This window comes from Chenopodium quinoa, unplaced genomic scaffold, assembly GCF_001683475.1.
Source record: "Chenopodium quinoa cultivar QQ74 unplaced genomic scaffold, ASM168347v1, whole genome shotgun sequence".
Classification (NCBI taxonomy): domain Eukaryota; kingdom Viridiplantae; phylum Streptophyta; class Magnoliopsida; order Caryophyllales; family Amaranthaceae; genus Chenopodium; species Chenopodium quinoa.
In genome coordinates, this window is record NW_018742241.1 from 160,047 (window position 1) to 177,258 (window position 17,212).

General features: G+C 36.5%; 1 protein-coding gene and 1 long non-coding RNA gene across 3 annotated transcripts; both read right to left on the minus strand.

The window, feature by feature from the left end:
* Window positions 1-1,663: 1,663 nt before the first annotated feature.
* Window positions 1,664-7,356, minus strand: LOC110736210. Of its 2 annotated transcripts, none has more exons than XR_002514217.1 (5): window positions 6,815-7,356; window positions 5,431-6,126; window positions 4,316-4,381; window positions 3,213-3,488; window positions 1,664-2,030 (listed from the first exon to the last, which is right to left on the minus strand). It is a non-coding gene; the product is annotated as an uncharacterized LOC110736210 (long non-coding RNA). The 2 variants fall into 2 exon arrangements; XR_002514214.1 differs by having other exon boundaries at window positions 5,431-5,579; window positions 6,815-7,339.
* Window positions 7,357-9,888: 2,532 nt separating this feature from the next.
* LOC110736219 (WEB family protein At5g16730, chloroplastic-like) lies at window positions 9,889-15,013 on the minus strand. The gene is made up of 3 exons (XM_021916385.1): window positions 14,553-15,013; window positions 13,890-14,088; window positions 9,889-13,424 (listed from the first exon to the last, which is right to left on the minus strand). Exons 1-3 carry the CDS (start codon window positions 14,567-14,569, stop codon window positions 10,266-10,268), a joined length of 3,375 nt encoding a protein of 1,124 aa, XP_021772077.1. The 5' UTR covers window positions 14,570-15,013; the 3' UTR covers window positions 9,889-10,265.
* Between the last annotated feature and the right edge of the window lie 2,199 nt (window positions 15,014-17,212).

Sequence of the window (17,212 nt, forward strand, 5' to 3'; positions counted from 1 at the left end):
AACGGCGGGATAACGACAAGGTTACCGTATGGAAACAAAATGTATATTGGGGTTACAGTGTAGAAAGTGATATAAGTTGGGGCACAACGTAGAAAAGTTAAATTAACAAGGTTACTATATAGAAAAACCCATTAAACAATCAACCAATGAATAATATTTGCTAAACTAGCCACAAATATTTTCCGATTTGTAGGAACTCAAGCTTTTCTTAAAAATGAAGCTCCAAGGAATTAATCGTGGCAAAAAATTATCATTTAATTTGAATTCCCAATTAACTAGATTAGCATAATAATTTTTTTTTGTTGACGAAAGAATGAAATTACTCATAGCTTCATACATGCAAAGCACATTTGAAAAACGTGGTTAGTACATTACCTTGTATGCATTTGATTTACGTTTTGCATAGTCATTGAGAATGAAACTATTTTACAAAGAGAAGTTGCACAGACTACCCATATATACAACATATTTCAATGTAAATGCAAGGGACTTGTTAAACATCGCACGCGTTTTTCTACATAAAGCCCACAATTTATAAATTTTTGACAACTTTACCCTTGTTCTAATTTTAACCTAAAACGAAATTTTCTCTCACCCAAAATGTGGAACAGCGCCGGATCGCCGAGGACACCACAGAGCCGCCGTCGTCGCCGGAAAACGAGGTCCGAAGTGGTTAAAAATCAAGTTTTGGCGGCGAACGTCTGGCCGGGACGCCGCCAACGTGGAGGTGGCGCCTGGCCAGGACGCCGCCACCGTGGCTGGGACGCCTGGCCAGGACGCCGCCACCATGGCAATGGCGGTTGGCAAGTTCGCCACTACCATGGTGGCGGCGTCCTGGCCAGGCGCCCCAGCCACGGTGGTGGCGTCCTGGCCAGGCGCCACCTCCTCGGTATATTTTTTATTTTTATTTTTATTTTTCGTTTTGGTTGGACGCCGCCACCGTGGCTACATCGTTTTGCCCAAGCGCCGCCACCGTGGCGGTGGCGTCTTGGCCAGGCGTCGTCACCGTGGTTGTGGCGCTTGGGTGGGGCGCTGCCACAACGGCTCCTTCGCGATCTGGCGACTTTGTTTACTTCCACCGCGAAACCGCCTCCCGCCTCCGGTGCCGCCACTTCCCGTTTATTAGCCATAACAGTGTGTTTTAAGATGAAAGTGTGTTTTTGATGTTGAGGGCAAAAATGTCATTTCATTTCAAATTTGTGGCTTTATGTGAAGATTTGCGGGCGATGTTTAGCAATTCACAAATGCAATGCCTAAGACAGTTGGACATCAAGACCAATTCATGTGATGGCAAATTGTAATGCAAAAAATAAATTAGGGTATCAATTAATGATATAGAAAATAGACTTATTTTCATAGTTTCCATGCTGGACTATGCCTAATTGAAATAGCAATTGACAATTTTATCTACCAAAATCTTCACTAATAGCCAAGAAACCTATTGCCTACCCCTCTGATAAAACGGTTCGTGTCGTTATCAACCTATCATCAACCTTTGAAAAATTGAGAGAAGTTATTCTCCACCATTGAAGAGACATAATAAGTACCATTCTACAGAAAAATAACTCTACATTTCATCCTCTTTCCTTGACAATGCAAGATAAAGTAGCCAAAGCAAATGCTATGTTTACAAAAGGGCATTTATCCCCCAAGAAATCAAACATTCGTCAACCTGATATTGCTATACTCAACTTTATTACATGGGAACTTTGAATCACGTTACGCATTGTATACAAAATTAAGACAAAATGGAAGGATGCATTAATATTTCTAATCTCAGCTACCATTAGCACCTTTGATTTTAAACCAACAAAGGACTTCTTGAAGTGAATATAGAAGCAAAAAGATTAAAGGCAAAATATTCATTACTGCAATGAAAACTTAGTAATCATCATACAATCATAATTCATGTAACCAGGCTGTCACAAAGGCCAAGTTTTGAAAGAACAAAGCAATAGGACTCCCATTTATTTCAACAGCTTCATCCTTTGATGCACCTTTGCTTGCAATCCTCGACGAGAATGCTTATCCTAGAACAAAATAATAACGTAATTGTTAGCTACCAAACACTTCACATCAAGTAAAAACATTATGTCATTTCTTTACAGTCACTGCCCTAGACATAAAATTTTCATACACGAAAGCCAAAGAATTAGACATAATGCTAAGGTATAGACCACACACGCACACCAAACAGCTACCCTAGACATAAATTTTCATACAAGAATTGAAGTTTGTGTACACTAAACAAACAGCATAAGAACTTTGTGGAAAATTACTGGATGAATTAATGACACAAGTTTTGGCTTCCATCCAAAAGGCAACATTCCTTCTTGTTGCCACATAAAACCAAATCCTAACTAATTCTATTTGCCAGATAAGACCCATACTATTCCTTCATCAAACTCACCATTCACCCAAATTAAATACATAAGTAAAAGACACCGAATCTAAAATTGTATGTTTATTTGAATGATCGATAGATAAATTCATACAAAAGAAGAGAAATTTAGATCTCTCCACTGTGATATCAACAACACTTTCAGATACGAAACAAAGTTAAATGAAATTCTAATTTCTATTACACTCCAGTTTAGCAATAATACCTTTTACCATCAACCCCAACAAAAGAAACAATAGAAATCCCAAAACTATCTTTATGCAAAGTACTCACCTAGCAAACCGATTTTATGAAACAAAATGGCCCAAAAACGTCCATCACATAATGCTTTTACTTAGACATCCATCAAAGGTAATAAAGTCAGAGTGACTAAGCATGATCAAGCATCAACTACGTAACAATAACTATCCCACCAGTTTTAGAAACACATCTCAAATAAAGATCCTTTAAAAGTAATAATAAAGAGAAAATTACGAATATGACAATGGCTACAAGTTTAGCATTTGAATATGTAGATGTTCCTATCTCCCTGCCTCCCCCTCTTTCTCTTATCTCCCATGTATCACAAGGTTAGGAAATCTTTTTCTACTTGCTTGCAATACTAAACTTTATATAAGTCTTTGTAAAAACCACTCTCCTAAAGGTAGAGGAATCCCTTCATGCACCACCACTCGAGAGAGATTTTAATTGTACACATTGGGGGGGGGGGGGAAGGGAGGTTCAGCAGGCATGAGACACAACTTGGAGCTTATAAATTAGAGAAATAATGTTGATGTAGCATGACATAAATAAATATTTCTCTAAAACTCACCAATTGGCTCTAGTTGCAGGTTTTCTTGGCCATTCTCATTTGCTAATGCTGGAGAAAAAGTCTCCTAAAAAGCCTTGAAATTCTATCAATTGTTGAGGTTGACTTCTTGGCTGTCCATGCACAATTGTACCGAATAAGCCCCAATATCATGGAGATTCTCATTTAGATGAGCAACCATGAGTGTTGAACCACCATGAAAGCATTGCCTGACATATATCTGATAGGAAACCTAAGAACTATACCTTTGGTATTCACCTCTGCTATTGATAAAAATCCCTGCACACAGATTACATTGTTCAAATAGGTGCAAAGAGCCAGAAATAACTGCATTTGATTTATAAAGAAGCAACCATGGTAAATATATCGTATATACTACATGAAAACTCATGGCATGCTGAATAAATGTCTCCCGATGTTATGACTCTTAGGTTGGGCTTAAGGTGCAAAAGTCTAACATAAACAAATACTATCTCACGTTATAGTGTACTACATCACAATTTACAAATTGACAATATAATCAATACCCAAAATCCATAATAAGATATTCCTTCATTACACAAACCAAGGTCACATAAGCACACAAGAATAGGTTATATCAGTAGCAAATTAAATTAACAGATTAAAACAAAAAAAAATCGTAGTTTCACAATCAGAACAAACATTAAGTGGTCACAAGTCCAAGATTGGTTAGAACTGATATTTGAGCAGAATATTCATACGAAAAATCACATATGCAATCAATTAATGTTTAAAAATAGTGGCTCACGTTTTCTCATCTTAAATATGTACTTTAAAGTCAAGAAATGATTTTGGTGTTTAAACTCACATCGTACGATTTTATCCTTTGATATGATGAGTAGAGATTACATTTTTAATGAGAATACCATATTACATAAACACCCGTCTATAGCTTCTTGATCTCATGTTTACGCTAGATCCTTGGTTTACCTAAGCCATGTTCACCTTAAAGTTTCGTGTATAACATTATGTATCTATAAATTCAAGAAACAGTTCCCATGCAAAATTCCGTTACATAAACATGTTTACTATATCAAAGTCAAAAAAGCGATGAATATGAATCCAATCCCAAACACATAGCTTACTCTCTTAACATGGCACCAAAGCATTTCCCGTCAATCGAATATAATGAACCCAAACTGCCCGAAATACTGTCAAAACGCAAGATAAAAGCAAGGTTAGGCACTTGAATGCAGTCGAATAATTCGAAAGACAAAATTAAAAAATTAAAAAAAAAGGTGAAGAAATCATACACTGCAACTGTCCCATATTAACTTTTATAAATATAAAGATAAGATGTGAAGTTGGCTCAAATACTATAGCATGCATTAAAAGACAATGTCATTATATTTCTCATTGTGTTGCATTATAGAATAAAACTGCAACATTAACTTAATCCTTTTAAGAAGTTCAGATATGAAGAATAACCCAATCCTCTTAAATAATCACTCTCATTGACTAATAAAAAACAAAAAACCCAACAATTTAAATTAATCAAATAATTTCAAAATTCTAACGCCTTTAAAACTCTTCAATCTTTACCCAATAGTTCCATAAATTTAATCTGAATGCATTTCTTAAAAGCTATTCAAAAATCTTTAGGCACTTTCAGAATATCAAAACTGAAATATCTAGGCATATTCAAAATATCAAAACTGAAATATCTTGGCATATTCAAAATATCAAAACTGAAATATCTAGGCATTTTCAGAATATCAAAACTGAAATATCTAGGCATTTTCAGAATAACAAAAACCTTTTTTTAGAGACTTAAAGGTCAAGTATTCAGTTAAAAAATACGGAGTTCCTCCTAATATTGAAATCTAACATAGCATGCATCAAATAGAAACTGTCATAATTTGTAAAGGTAGTTATGATACTTCTTACATCCATTTGGGAGAGCTAACAAACCATAATAATCTTTTATCGATCTTCCGATAATCTTTTATCATTCTTATGATAATCCTACCAACAACAACTAATTTAATTAACAAAAACCTAACAAGGGCCAGAATATAAAAAGAGCATCATAAACCTAATAACTAAACACTTAGCTGACAAGACTTACCAATCAACAAGAAAAAGGAATGCCAATTTATCTTTCACATCATCAACAATATACAAATATTTTTTAATGGAGTGATGCAATGATTCTGGCAACAATATACAACAGTAAGTCAAAAACAATATCTCAAATTACCTTCATGTTCTACATGCTTATTAGATATATATTTGCTACTTGTCCTTTGAAAGTGGATTAACTCAAGAGGAGGTCTCCTTTGAAAGTGTTTGCCAGTTACAATAACAGATATTTTCCTTTGAAGAATGATACATCATATACTCACCACTCTGAAATGAAAAAGAATACAACTTTGATTTAAAATCAACAGAATTTAGGTTTAAAATCAAAAGAATTTTACTCTGATTGCATTTCTTAAGAGCTATTCCAAAATCTCTCAAAACACATCACACACATCAACAACAAAAAAAAAAAAAAAAAAAAAAAAAAAAAAAATAATACACAAAACATAATCATCAAATCTGAAGATCAAACAACACTAAAAAATTACCCAAACCTTAAAACCTAAAGCAATTGTATTACAAAAGCCTGTTACTACTCCTTCCGTCCTGATCACAGTCACAAGGTACTGAATTCATGCCTTAATTTTACACTGGTGATCTTATTTGTACTTCAAATGAACACTTTTGAGTAACAGCAACCCATATCAAACTGAAGTTTTCCTGGTTTAGGAAAAATTTGTTGCAGCAGCTAGGTTCCCACGAGAAAGATTAGTGGACAGTAAGGATGATTAAAGGGAGAGGATACCACAATTGTCTCATGATACATGTCTTAAAAGTGTTGGTGCTGCATGTGATCCAATAAAACCAGCACCCCCTAGTTACCAGGGCATGAGTGACACCCATTTAGAAAAAAAGAATACACAATAAGAACAAATGAAAATATAAGATGCTTACTTCAACATCATCAGATCCAAGATAAGTAGATAAAACTATAAGCTAGAAAAGCTACATTCTTTCTTTCCTTGCTGTATAATTTCAATGAAATGTAGCTTAATAATTTAAGCCAAAGTACATAACAAAGTCATAATTCTGTGAAAGAAGCAAAATTTATGTCTTCAAGGAAATTCAACCAAGGATTTCTATCATCAATTAGGCTTATGTTGTTGGTATTAGTAAAAAAATTTCGGCAATCAACCTTAGACTGACAAACCACTATACTGTATTTTCTCTATGCAAACACTCCTTTCAACCCATACATACTTACATATAATTGGAAATTTACAGTAGTAATTGGAAATTTACAGTAGTGATTGAAAATTTAGTTTTTGTCCTGATTAATCATGAGATTTCTGGCCTATAATAATGTTCATATAATCCTCATAAAACCTAGAAATTCGACCGAAACAAACCAAAAAAATAACAATTAATAAAAATCGAAAAATATTCAGAAAACCTAGAAATTCTACCCAAAAAAACCTTTAAAAAAAAATAAGCAATCAATAAAAATCGAAAAATATTCAAAAACCTAAAAATTAACAAATGAGTACAAAAGGGGAAATTACCAGGAGAATGAAGGCATCGTCGTCTTCGTCAAGGATTCACAAAAGACACCCACAAATCGAGGCAAAATTGAAGAATAGCTATTGAAATGATGAAAATGGAATACAGAGTAGCATACCAAATTAACGAAATTGTAAGGCAAAACCCTAGACAATGAAGTTGATGATCTAAACAAAATGGTACCACCATTGGAAGAGACATAGGTCAGGAGCCGCTGCAAGTTTTAGAGAGCACTTTTCAAACCCCTTTCGATCGAGGGTCCAAAATTTAGAGTTCCAAACCGCTCTCGACGATGCCGTCTATTGTAACCATCAATTGCTAAAAATTTGGGTTTATTAGATGAATAATTGAGAATTGGAGATATGGAGGGTAGGAAATTAAGAGAGAAAGAGGAGAGAGGATGCTAGAAATTGAAAAGATGGGAGCAATTTCTGGTTAAAAACACACAAGAAAATGAAAAATCAGAGGGATTCAGGAAAAGGAAGAAGACAGAGCCAGGCAACAAATTCACTTGGACCAAGGGCAAATGTGGAATGTTACTGTAGATAAGCTACATAGCATTCCTTACTTTTTATTAGACCTGGCAAATGGGTCATTCAGGTCGGGTATGGGTCGGGTCATTTCGGGTCGGGTCAGGTTCGGGTCGGTCGGTCATTTTGAATTTCGGGTTGAGTTCTGGTCAACTGATAATCGGGTCGGGTCGGGTATCGAGTCAACACTTCGGGTCGAGTTCGGTCGGGTCGGGTCGGGGTCAATTCGGGTCGAGTCAATTTCGGGTCAGGAATCGTTTTTTTATTCAAGTGGCCTAGAAGATTTTGTATTCCAAGAATCTCAAAATATGTAAAATACTTACACTGTTACACATTACAAATTAATAAAAAAAAATTAAGTTAGTTTGATTGCGATTATTTTCTATTTTAGTTTGCTCAGGTCAAATCGTTTGCTTAAATAGATTCTGGTCATTTCAGGTATAAAGTAATTTTAGTTCGGGTCACTTTGGGTTTCGAGTCTATTTGGGTCAATTAATTCAAGTTAAAGGTCGGATCACTTTGAGTATCGGGTCAGGAAAACTTCGGTCTCGGGTCACTTCGGGTCTCGGGTCAACTTCGGGTCGGGTCATTTCGGATTTTGGGTCAAGGTCGGGTCAATTCCACTTCGGGTCAGGTATGGGTCGGGTCGGGTTGATTTCGGTTTCGGTCAATTTCGGTCACTGTTTTCGGGTCAATTTCGGGTCATGGGTCGAGTCATTCGGGTCGGGTCATCGGGTCTGGGTCAAGATTGCCAGGTCTACTTTTTATTAAGGGACTTTGTTTAAATACAAGTAGAGTATATAAGGTCAAATTTTTTTTTGAAAAACTACTCCCTTCGTCCCAATATATAGTTCATGTTTGTGTTTTTCACGGTATTTCAGAAATGGGAGGAAAAGGTGGATGAAGTACATTAAAAGTGGAAAAAAGCTAGACACAAGTACAAGACAAGTGAACAATTTAAGGGGAAAAGTAAAAAAGTACAATTATAGACAAAAGTTAGAGAGAGAAAGTGAAAAAAAGTACAAGGCAAGTGGATAATTTAAAGGTGAATTAGGAAATTCAATGAATAAAGTTATAAAAAATGAGGGTATAATGGTCTTTACATACTATCCAAAAATAGAAACAGGAACAATATTTTGGGTCTCCAAAATAGGAAAACAGGAACTATAATATGGGACGGAGGGAGTGATTTATATCGGATGGATGACGGATCGGGTGATACGGATGACGGATCGGGTGATGGATGGAACGGAGCCCCACCCGCATCCAACCCGATCCGTCACCCGCCCTTCATCCGTTTAATGCGGATTTTCGTCCATTTATTTATATCGAGTGAATTGGATTTACGAATATCCATTTATAATAGCCTTCCCAATCCATTGCTTTGAACAATTCCTTTCATTTCAACTGTTTTTGGCACCATGTTGATGTTTGAGAGGGTCTTGATAGTTGACATAGCAAAAGATCCATGTTCCATGATAGTTGTATGCCTTGGACTTACTCTATGGATATAGGGCCGGTTTTGATCATTAGACTTGGGCTTGTGTCACACCCGTTAGGACTACCAGAATAAGATATACGAAGTAGTAATCATCATTAATTTATTGAGAGTTCTTTGGCTAATCTATGTCGAACTTTCTGATTTCTCCTCTAATCCTCTTCTAGTCTTCGGTACCCCTTTTTAATTTGCCGTCGTCTAACAACTGAAGCGGAGTAATAATTTGCAAGCTAAAGAACACGAACATATGTTGTTAATTTGACGAGGTGCACAATGAGCACTATACACCCGGATGCACCTAATAATTTTGATCAAAGATTCATAGGCATTGTAGTACTCTTACAACACTCATTAAGCTAACTAATTAAACTTAAACGTTTCAAAAAAAAAATTAGAAAGTAAATTAGTTTCCCTTTCAATGAATTATCCCCCTATATGACTCTTTTTTAAGGTAATTTCGTCACCTAAATAAAATATATTCGAGTAAGTAGCGCTCATGGGAATTTTACCAGGTCTTTTGAGCAAAGAAACAAAACAAAATTGCCCGTAAGTTGGGCCTTCAAGTCAAAAGCACTTGTATGAGAAACCTAATGGCAACAACAAACCTTTGCAAACTATTTCTATATTTCACTTGGATAGTTGGATGAATTGGTCAAATTACTTAAACCAACTAGGAACACAATCCCTTTAAACTCCTTATCACTCTGGCAATTAAGTTAACACTACCAACAGAATAAAATCGATATTACAAATAGGCGAAAGGCATTCTGAAGTACACAACAGAACCTCCACCATCAGTCCGCACACGGCCACACATCTTGTTTTAACTGTTGTGCTACTCATTTCTGGGCAAAACTTAACTGAGCCAACATCCTGGTCCATCTTCGCCTGGTTATAAAGTCAGCTAAGGCAAAGTACTGCTACAATCAGACTGTCAAAAACATATGCTGCATACAAAGTCATAATCTGTAAAACTTATGATGCATTATCGCCAGTATCAATCAAAACAATTACTCGTACAATTAAGGTACTAGTGTACTACCACATGTAATCAAATGTACACAACATCATTACAATACAACAGCACAAACAGCCAATTCCTCGTTGAAGCAAATGATCATATATATAAAGAATAAGCCTACAAGTGAAATGACAAAAACTCAGATCACTTTCATGTTTTACCAGCAATAAACATACTGATGTAGAACAAATTTATAATCCCTTTCTGTCGAATACAAAGCCAAAGGGTAAAACCAAGGGATAAAGAAAAAAAAAAAAGAAATCACATACTACATGCTTAAGAAAAAAGAAATAAAGAATCTACACATAATACAGGCTTTTCAGTCCTTCATACTTCCTCATTTGAAAGGGAGCCAAAAGAACAAACATATTCTTACCTGCTATCTTGCAGTTCCTAAAACGGGCCTACTTTTGGGGGCTAATCCCCTTCTTGAGTAGATTTCCGAACTTCCGGTATAAAGGTTTTTTCTTCTTTTTGGAGTCAGAGTTCGCACCATTATCTGACGGAAGCTCATTCATCTGATCAATGGTCTCAGCAGGTTCGGTCTTGGAATCAACTTCGTCGTCCAATGAACCTTGTTCTGTTTCCATCTCAGTCGAGAGATCTTTGTCAACCTTGTAGCTTTCCCACATCTTTGCTTCAAATTCTGGGGTTTCATTTCTTGGCATCTCTTTATTCTCTGCTACTACAGTGGGTTTACCATTATCTTTATTCTCAGGCTCAACTGAAACATCAACAGTTTTGGCTCCCTTGCTCACACCATTGCTCAGTTCAACAGGCAAATGCTTTTCACTTGCTTCTGTTTGCTGAGGTAGAAACTCTACTGATGGCATATTCTCGCCACAATGTCCATTTTCTTCGGAAAACTCTACCACTTTTGGGAGCATATCGTACTCTTTGTCACTGTCTGAGAGCTCACCATTTTCTCGGGTTCTTTGGTAGGCCTTGGCTTCTTCAAGCAATTTGGTCAATTCGTCTATCTTCCAGACATTTGCATCTTCTGCAGCCCGAAGCTGTTCGATCTCTCTAATCATATTTTGCATTTCATTTTCTTTAGCACGCAGGCTGTCCTTCAACTTCAAACTCTCAGCCTCAGCTTCATCACGGGCTTCGTTTAAGGAAACTGTCTCTGACATTGCTTCCCTGAGCGAACTCCTTAACTGAGATCCTTCCTCCTGTGCTGCACCAGCTTTTTCTTCTGCTTCCCTAAGTAAGTGCACCAGCCTCATTATTTCTTTTTCCATTGAGGACTTTTCTTCTTCAGATCTTTTTACATTATTCACCAGCTGCAGCTCCTTCTGTTCCCACTCAGCCTTAGTGTCCTCGTAACTCAGCCCCGACTGTTCAACTATTGATTTCTCTTCTTCTAGCCTCTTTATGCAGTTATTCAGCTCCAGCTCTTTTACCTCCCACTCGGTCTTTTGGTTTTGGTGCTCTAATGTTGATTGCTCCATCATTTCTGTAAGATGGTTAATCTCCTGCTTGGACTCATCAAGCATGCTTTCATACCTCTCATTCGATGCCTTCAAAACCTCCTTCAGGTCTTCCATTTGGATATCAAAATCTATCTTCGATTGTTCCACTGTGTTTGTAAGGTGATCGATCTCTCGTTTTGAATCTTCAATAATGGCCTCATACTTCTCACTTGTTGCTTTAAGAACCAGCTGCAGATGCTCAATTTGTGTTTCAAAGTTTTCATGTTCCGCTTGACTTGATAACAAGCTCTCTTTGGCTTCCCTTGCTTCAGCAGAAACTTCATGCAAAGCTGAAGCTAAGCTTTCCATTGCTTTCTTGCTCTTCTCCTCTTCTTCTTTCAATGTTTCCATCTCATTAATCAGTTTATTTTTCTCTTCTAAAAGGTCCTGAACACTAGAAGCTGCAAGCCTCTCATTTTCCAGAGCCTGGGCTTTCTCTTCCATCACAGTTTCAAGCTCTGACCTAAGAGATTCCATCTTCTTAGCTGCCTCCCTAGATTCTTCATTTGCTTTCTCTAGATGGCGCTCCGATTCCTCCAAATCTACTTTCTTGTTTTCAAGCGAGATTTCCAACAGTGAAACCTTCTCCTTAAGAGCTGCAATTTCACATTCTGCGTCATGTAGCAAGTCACTATTTCCTTCAAGCTGCTTCAAAATTGACTCAACTGATTCTGACGCCGATTTCTCCAATTTATTTGATTCTGTCACCTTCAATTCCAGTTCCTCAGCTCTGCTTTTCCATTCATCTAGTAAATTTAAGGCATACGATTCAGCCATCCTTGCAGCTTCCAACTCTACATTTAGTTGCTCATAAGCCTCTTCCTTCTGAACCAACTTCTCCTGGAAGCCCTTTGCCACTTGTAGCTCTTGCTGTAGAGAATGCATCTCCGATTCCAAGTCCCTCACAGTTTTTTCATTTGATTTTTCTCGCTCGACCAAATCCTCTTCAAGATCCTTGGCCTTTTCAAGCTGTTGTTTCAGGAAATCTATCTCTGACTTGAGCTCCACAACAGTCACGTCAAAGGATACCTTCTTCTCAGCCAACTCTTCCTCGAAATACTTAGCGTTTTCAAGCTCTTTCTTTAAGGAATCAATTTCCAACTGTAGCTGAGTAACAACTGTCTTGTGGGACTCTTCTTTTTCAATCAACTCTACCTTGAAGGCCTTCGCTATCTCAAACTCTTGTTGTAGAGAATTTAACTCTGATTTAAGTTCATCTACAACATTTTCATAAGACTTCTCCTTCTCTATAAAATTCAGCTCACTACACTTCGCCTTCTTGAGCTCTTCTTCCAAAGAAGCCATTTCTGATTTCAATTCTGCCACTGTTAGTTCATAGGACTTTTCCTTATCAACCAAGCCCTGCTCACATGCCCTTGCCTTGTCAAGCTCTTCCCGCAGGATTTTCAGCTCCGAATTCAAATCTTCCACAATCTTCTCATAAGATTTATCTTTCTCATGGAGTTCTTGTTCAAAGTTCTTAGCCTTTTCAAGTTCTTTCCTCAAAGAATCCAATTCTGATCTCAATTCTGCAACTAACCCATTCTCAGAATCTTCACCATCATCCTTTGACTCAAGCAAACCCTTCAGCTTTGCAAGCTCCGCTGAGAGGAGTTCGGCCTTTTCAGCATGAATCTCAGCAATCTTGGTGGCATCATCAGCATGGCTAAGAGCCTGATTTTTAGTATCAGTAACCATCGCCAACTCCTGCTTAATCCTTTGAAGCTCTTCAGTAGCTGTGAGAAGAGCAGTCATATCTAAAGCATGTTGACTCCTCACTGCTTCTAACTCTTTTTTCCACTCCTCTTCTTTCTTCTGTGCAGTATCAATTCCTGCTTGCTCCAATTCAACAGCTCGAAATTTTTCAATCTCTGAACTCTCCTCGGCTTGCTTTTGAGCCACCAAAGACTCCTCAAGCTTCTTATTAGCTTCATCTGCTTGTTTCTTTGCCTCTTTCAACTCATTGAGAGCATGATTCTTCTCTTTTTCAGCCAAATGTAACTTATCTTTTGCCTTTTTCAGATCATCTTGCGCAGCTGATAACTGGGCCTGCAACTCTGATGGCTTAAAAATACGCGGCAGTGGCTTCTGAATGAACAAAAACAGAAATTTGCATCAGAATAATACATTATATACTAATTCACATCAAAGAATATTACAGTCCAACCAATCCCATTCAATTCCCACAAAAGAATATTACATTCCTGCCAATCCCATTCAATTTCCATAAAAGAGTATCACATTCCAACCAATCACATTCGATTTTGAGTAGCTGAAACTACTATTCTCACAGTAGATACCAACCAAAAAATCATCAAATAAACTTGTAAATACACCTATATATACAAAAGAAAAAGCATTAGCACCCAAAAGCTTACAATTCCACCAATCAATTTCGATATCCAGTCACAAAATTATCACTTACTACTACTTTCATTTAACAGATGGGTTCTACAGAATATACCAGCAACATCTAAGTACACCCTACACTGATAAAACAACACCAAAAAAACATAATTCAAAATGAGATATCAGGGAATCAGTTAAACATACTTCTGGTGTCGAAACTCGAGTGGTGGATCGAGTAATGGATGGCTTTGAAGTAACAGACCGTGGTGAGGACCGATCAATCGAAAGCCGCGAATTCTGAACAGGAGAAGGTGAATCAGCATCTGATTTTAGTGATCCTGCCTTACCTAATTTGGCAACTCTAGGTGTAGTTGTTGCAGACTTGCTGCTGGGAGTATCAGATCTGCCCATAGTTCATAATGTGATCATTACACATTGCAATTGCAGATCAACTTACCAAAAATAGTAAGCATAAATATAACATTACTAGTTCCCATGTTACAGAAAACTTAGAAAAGGTCCAAATTTTAGTTAGATCCAACACAAAAAAAAAATCCCATTTTTTTACAGTATAATCAGAATTGGTATATCACAATCTCATCAAATTTCACTGGAAAAAAACCCCAACTAATCATAATATTTTATAGTAACAGTAATTACCCATTTAAAAATTTCTCATTTTCTATAATTAAATTATGATATTGGGTTTTTTTTTTCATGGTAATTATATAAAATTAGCAGAAATTAAGAGTAACCCATTTCACCCAAATACCCAAAAAAAAAAAAAAAAATCAAGATCAAACAGCAACAAAAAAACCAAATCAGATCTAAATGACAGGAAAAAAAATAGAAAAGAAGTTTACTTACTTGGACTTTGAAGACATGGGTGCTCTGCAAGTCAAATTAAAATCAGTTTTTTGAAGTTACCAAAAAATTAATCTTGCAACAAAGAAAAATAGTAATGGGTGCTAAATTTCTGACATTATAATTCCAGAAAAGAAAATGAATGTGATTAATAATTTAACCATAAGAAAGAAAAGAAAAGTAAAAGAGTTGAGATGTGTTTATAAGTTGATAAAAAAGAAGAACTCTCTTTAATTTTTTTTTTTTTTTTTTTTGAAAACTCTTTAATTTGGTTTGGAGTTTCCTTTTCAGTTTCCTCTGTGTCTGTCTGTCTGTCTGTCTACCGTTCTAATCTCTCCTAATGACTGCTTCGGTGCCCACTACGGGCACTACTGCTATACGGTTGTATCTATGAATTGGACAAATCTAACCTTAGACCGTTCTTTTCTCTTCTTTTCCCAAGGTTTGTAAAGTTACGATTATACGAATATCGAGTCGAAGTTCAAGACGTTTGGATTGAGATTAGTTTGAGTTAAGTTTGGATCAAAAATAAATTTAAATAATCCTAGTTTTTAACATAATAATATTATAGCACAGTGATTAATTTTGACCTTTTGAAATAGAGGTTATAAGTTTAAACTTTGATTCCTTCAATATTTGTGTCCAAGATTTGTGACTAGTTTGGATGATAATATTGTTAACAAGTTATGTACTTATGTATGATTTCAAGATGGTTAGGGTCTGAGTTTTAACTGATCGTATCCTGTTCCCTTGTTTATTTTCTTATTAACTCCATAATAACTGTAAGTTTGTAACACTTGGAATTGATTAGATAGTGTTATACGTAATACCGAGTAAATATGAAGTACTACCAATTTAAAACCGAAGTAGTATTTTTTTTTTGATAGTAATTATAATTTTTTGTTTGCAATTATTATTAGTCACATCAAATTTTTCGTTGGGTCAGATTAAAACAGAACATAATTTTGGGTATATAATTCTTACGTAGGTCAAATTTTGTGATGTCTACTTTTTACCTTATATTATTGGTTGATTTCGACCCGTTGTACTTTTAGTAAAATAGACAGGATAGTGGGTGGATATATTGTGGCCTTTGTGGGTCATTTTTTTTTTTTTTTTTTTTTTTTAATTTATTTAAATCGAGTGTAGTAGTGAGAATTAAAGAGCACAGTAATAGTCTACTAATCGTAGTGCATTTACTAAAAGGAGTTTAAGATGATGTTTCTCTTGCTTCTTCAAATGTAACGTACAAAGATTAGTATAGCTATCAGTTTTTGATCCGAATTGTTAAATCTGACTGTTTTAAATTGAATCGAAAAGGAATTGAACCGTTAAAAATCCGTTTTTGAAAACGAAAACCGACCAAATCCAATTTTTTCCAATCCGAAACTGAACTGAATCGAATTTGTGCGAACTGTTACTAACCCGACCCGTTATCAAGCCAAACCGTTACAACCCGAAACTGAAAACAACCCAAACCGCTTACGTCTGAACCTGATAGTAACCTGGCCCATTTTAAACCGAAAACCGGTTAAACCCGACAAAAATTCGATAAACCTAAACCGTTCCAACTCGTAACCCATTGTGACCGAACCATTTATAACCCATAACCCATTGTGTCCGAACCGTTTTCAACCCGTAACCCCTTGAGACCGAACCGTTTACGACCCGTAACCAGTTATGACTGAGTCGTTTACAACCCGTAATCCAACACGTTTATGATCTGATCCGTTTCAACCCATTACTTGATAAACCCAACTTATTTATGCCTTAACTTGATTATAACATGACCTGTTCCTACCCATTATCTGACTAACTCGACTCGATAAGGATCCCATACGATTTTAACCCGATATGATTTGAACTGAAACCCGCTTCAAATTGGGTAAACCCGTTTTCAAACCAACCAAGTTCAATCCAAACCGATTATGACCTGAACCGATAATGACCGGACCCGATTTCACCTGATTTGTTTTGAACCGAAACCCATTTTCAAACCGACCCAGTTTAACCCAAACTGATGATGACCCGAACCGATTACAACCCGACCTGATTAGGATCCGAACTGTTTTGAACCGAAACCCACTTTAAACTAGCTAAACCCGTTTTCAAACCAACCAGGTTCAACCCAAACTGATTATGACCAGAACCGACTTCAACCCTACCCGATTAGGACCCAATCCGAATAGAAACCACAATAAAAAAAAATAAAAAAACCAACCGAACTGACCCGATAATTTTCAAAATCGACCCAAACCGACCCGCTAATCATTTCAACTCGTTATAAAACCGATCCGTTATAACCCGAAACTGATAAACCCAACCCAAACCCAAACTGTTTACCCAAATTGACACCCCTAAAGATTAGAGATTCCTTTAAAACACCCTCAAGACTTAAAGTGATTAACACCCGTATTTTGTTATACTAATTTCATGGTAGACCGAGCCAAGAGTCGCGGGCCACGCTCCATGGGCTAAGAGCATTCACATTCATTGGAAATTAGGGTCATTATTGACAAAATAAGTATGTAGGGACCTTCCCACCAATGTCACTACTTCCCCATTTGACAAATATTTTTGGGGAGGTTATTTTGATGGAAAGTCTTCCAAAAATTCAAGTGAGCTCAACTTGCATCAATGTAGGTATGGAAAAATAGGAGAGA

Coding starts and splice junctions, on each gene's coding strand:
- LOC110736219 (XM_021916385.1), bottom strand. Junction 13,425..13,889: donor CTCGAGTTTCGACACCAGAA/GTATGTTTAACT, acceptor TTGTTCATTCAG/AAGCCACTGCCGCGTATTTT.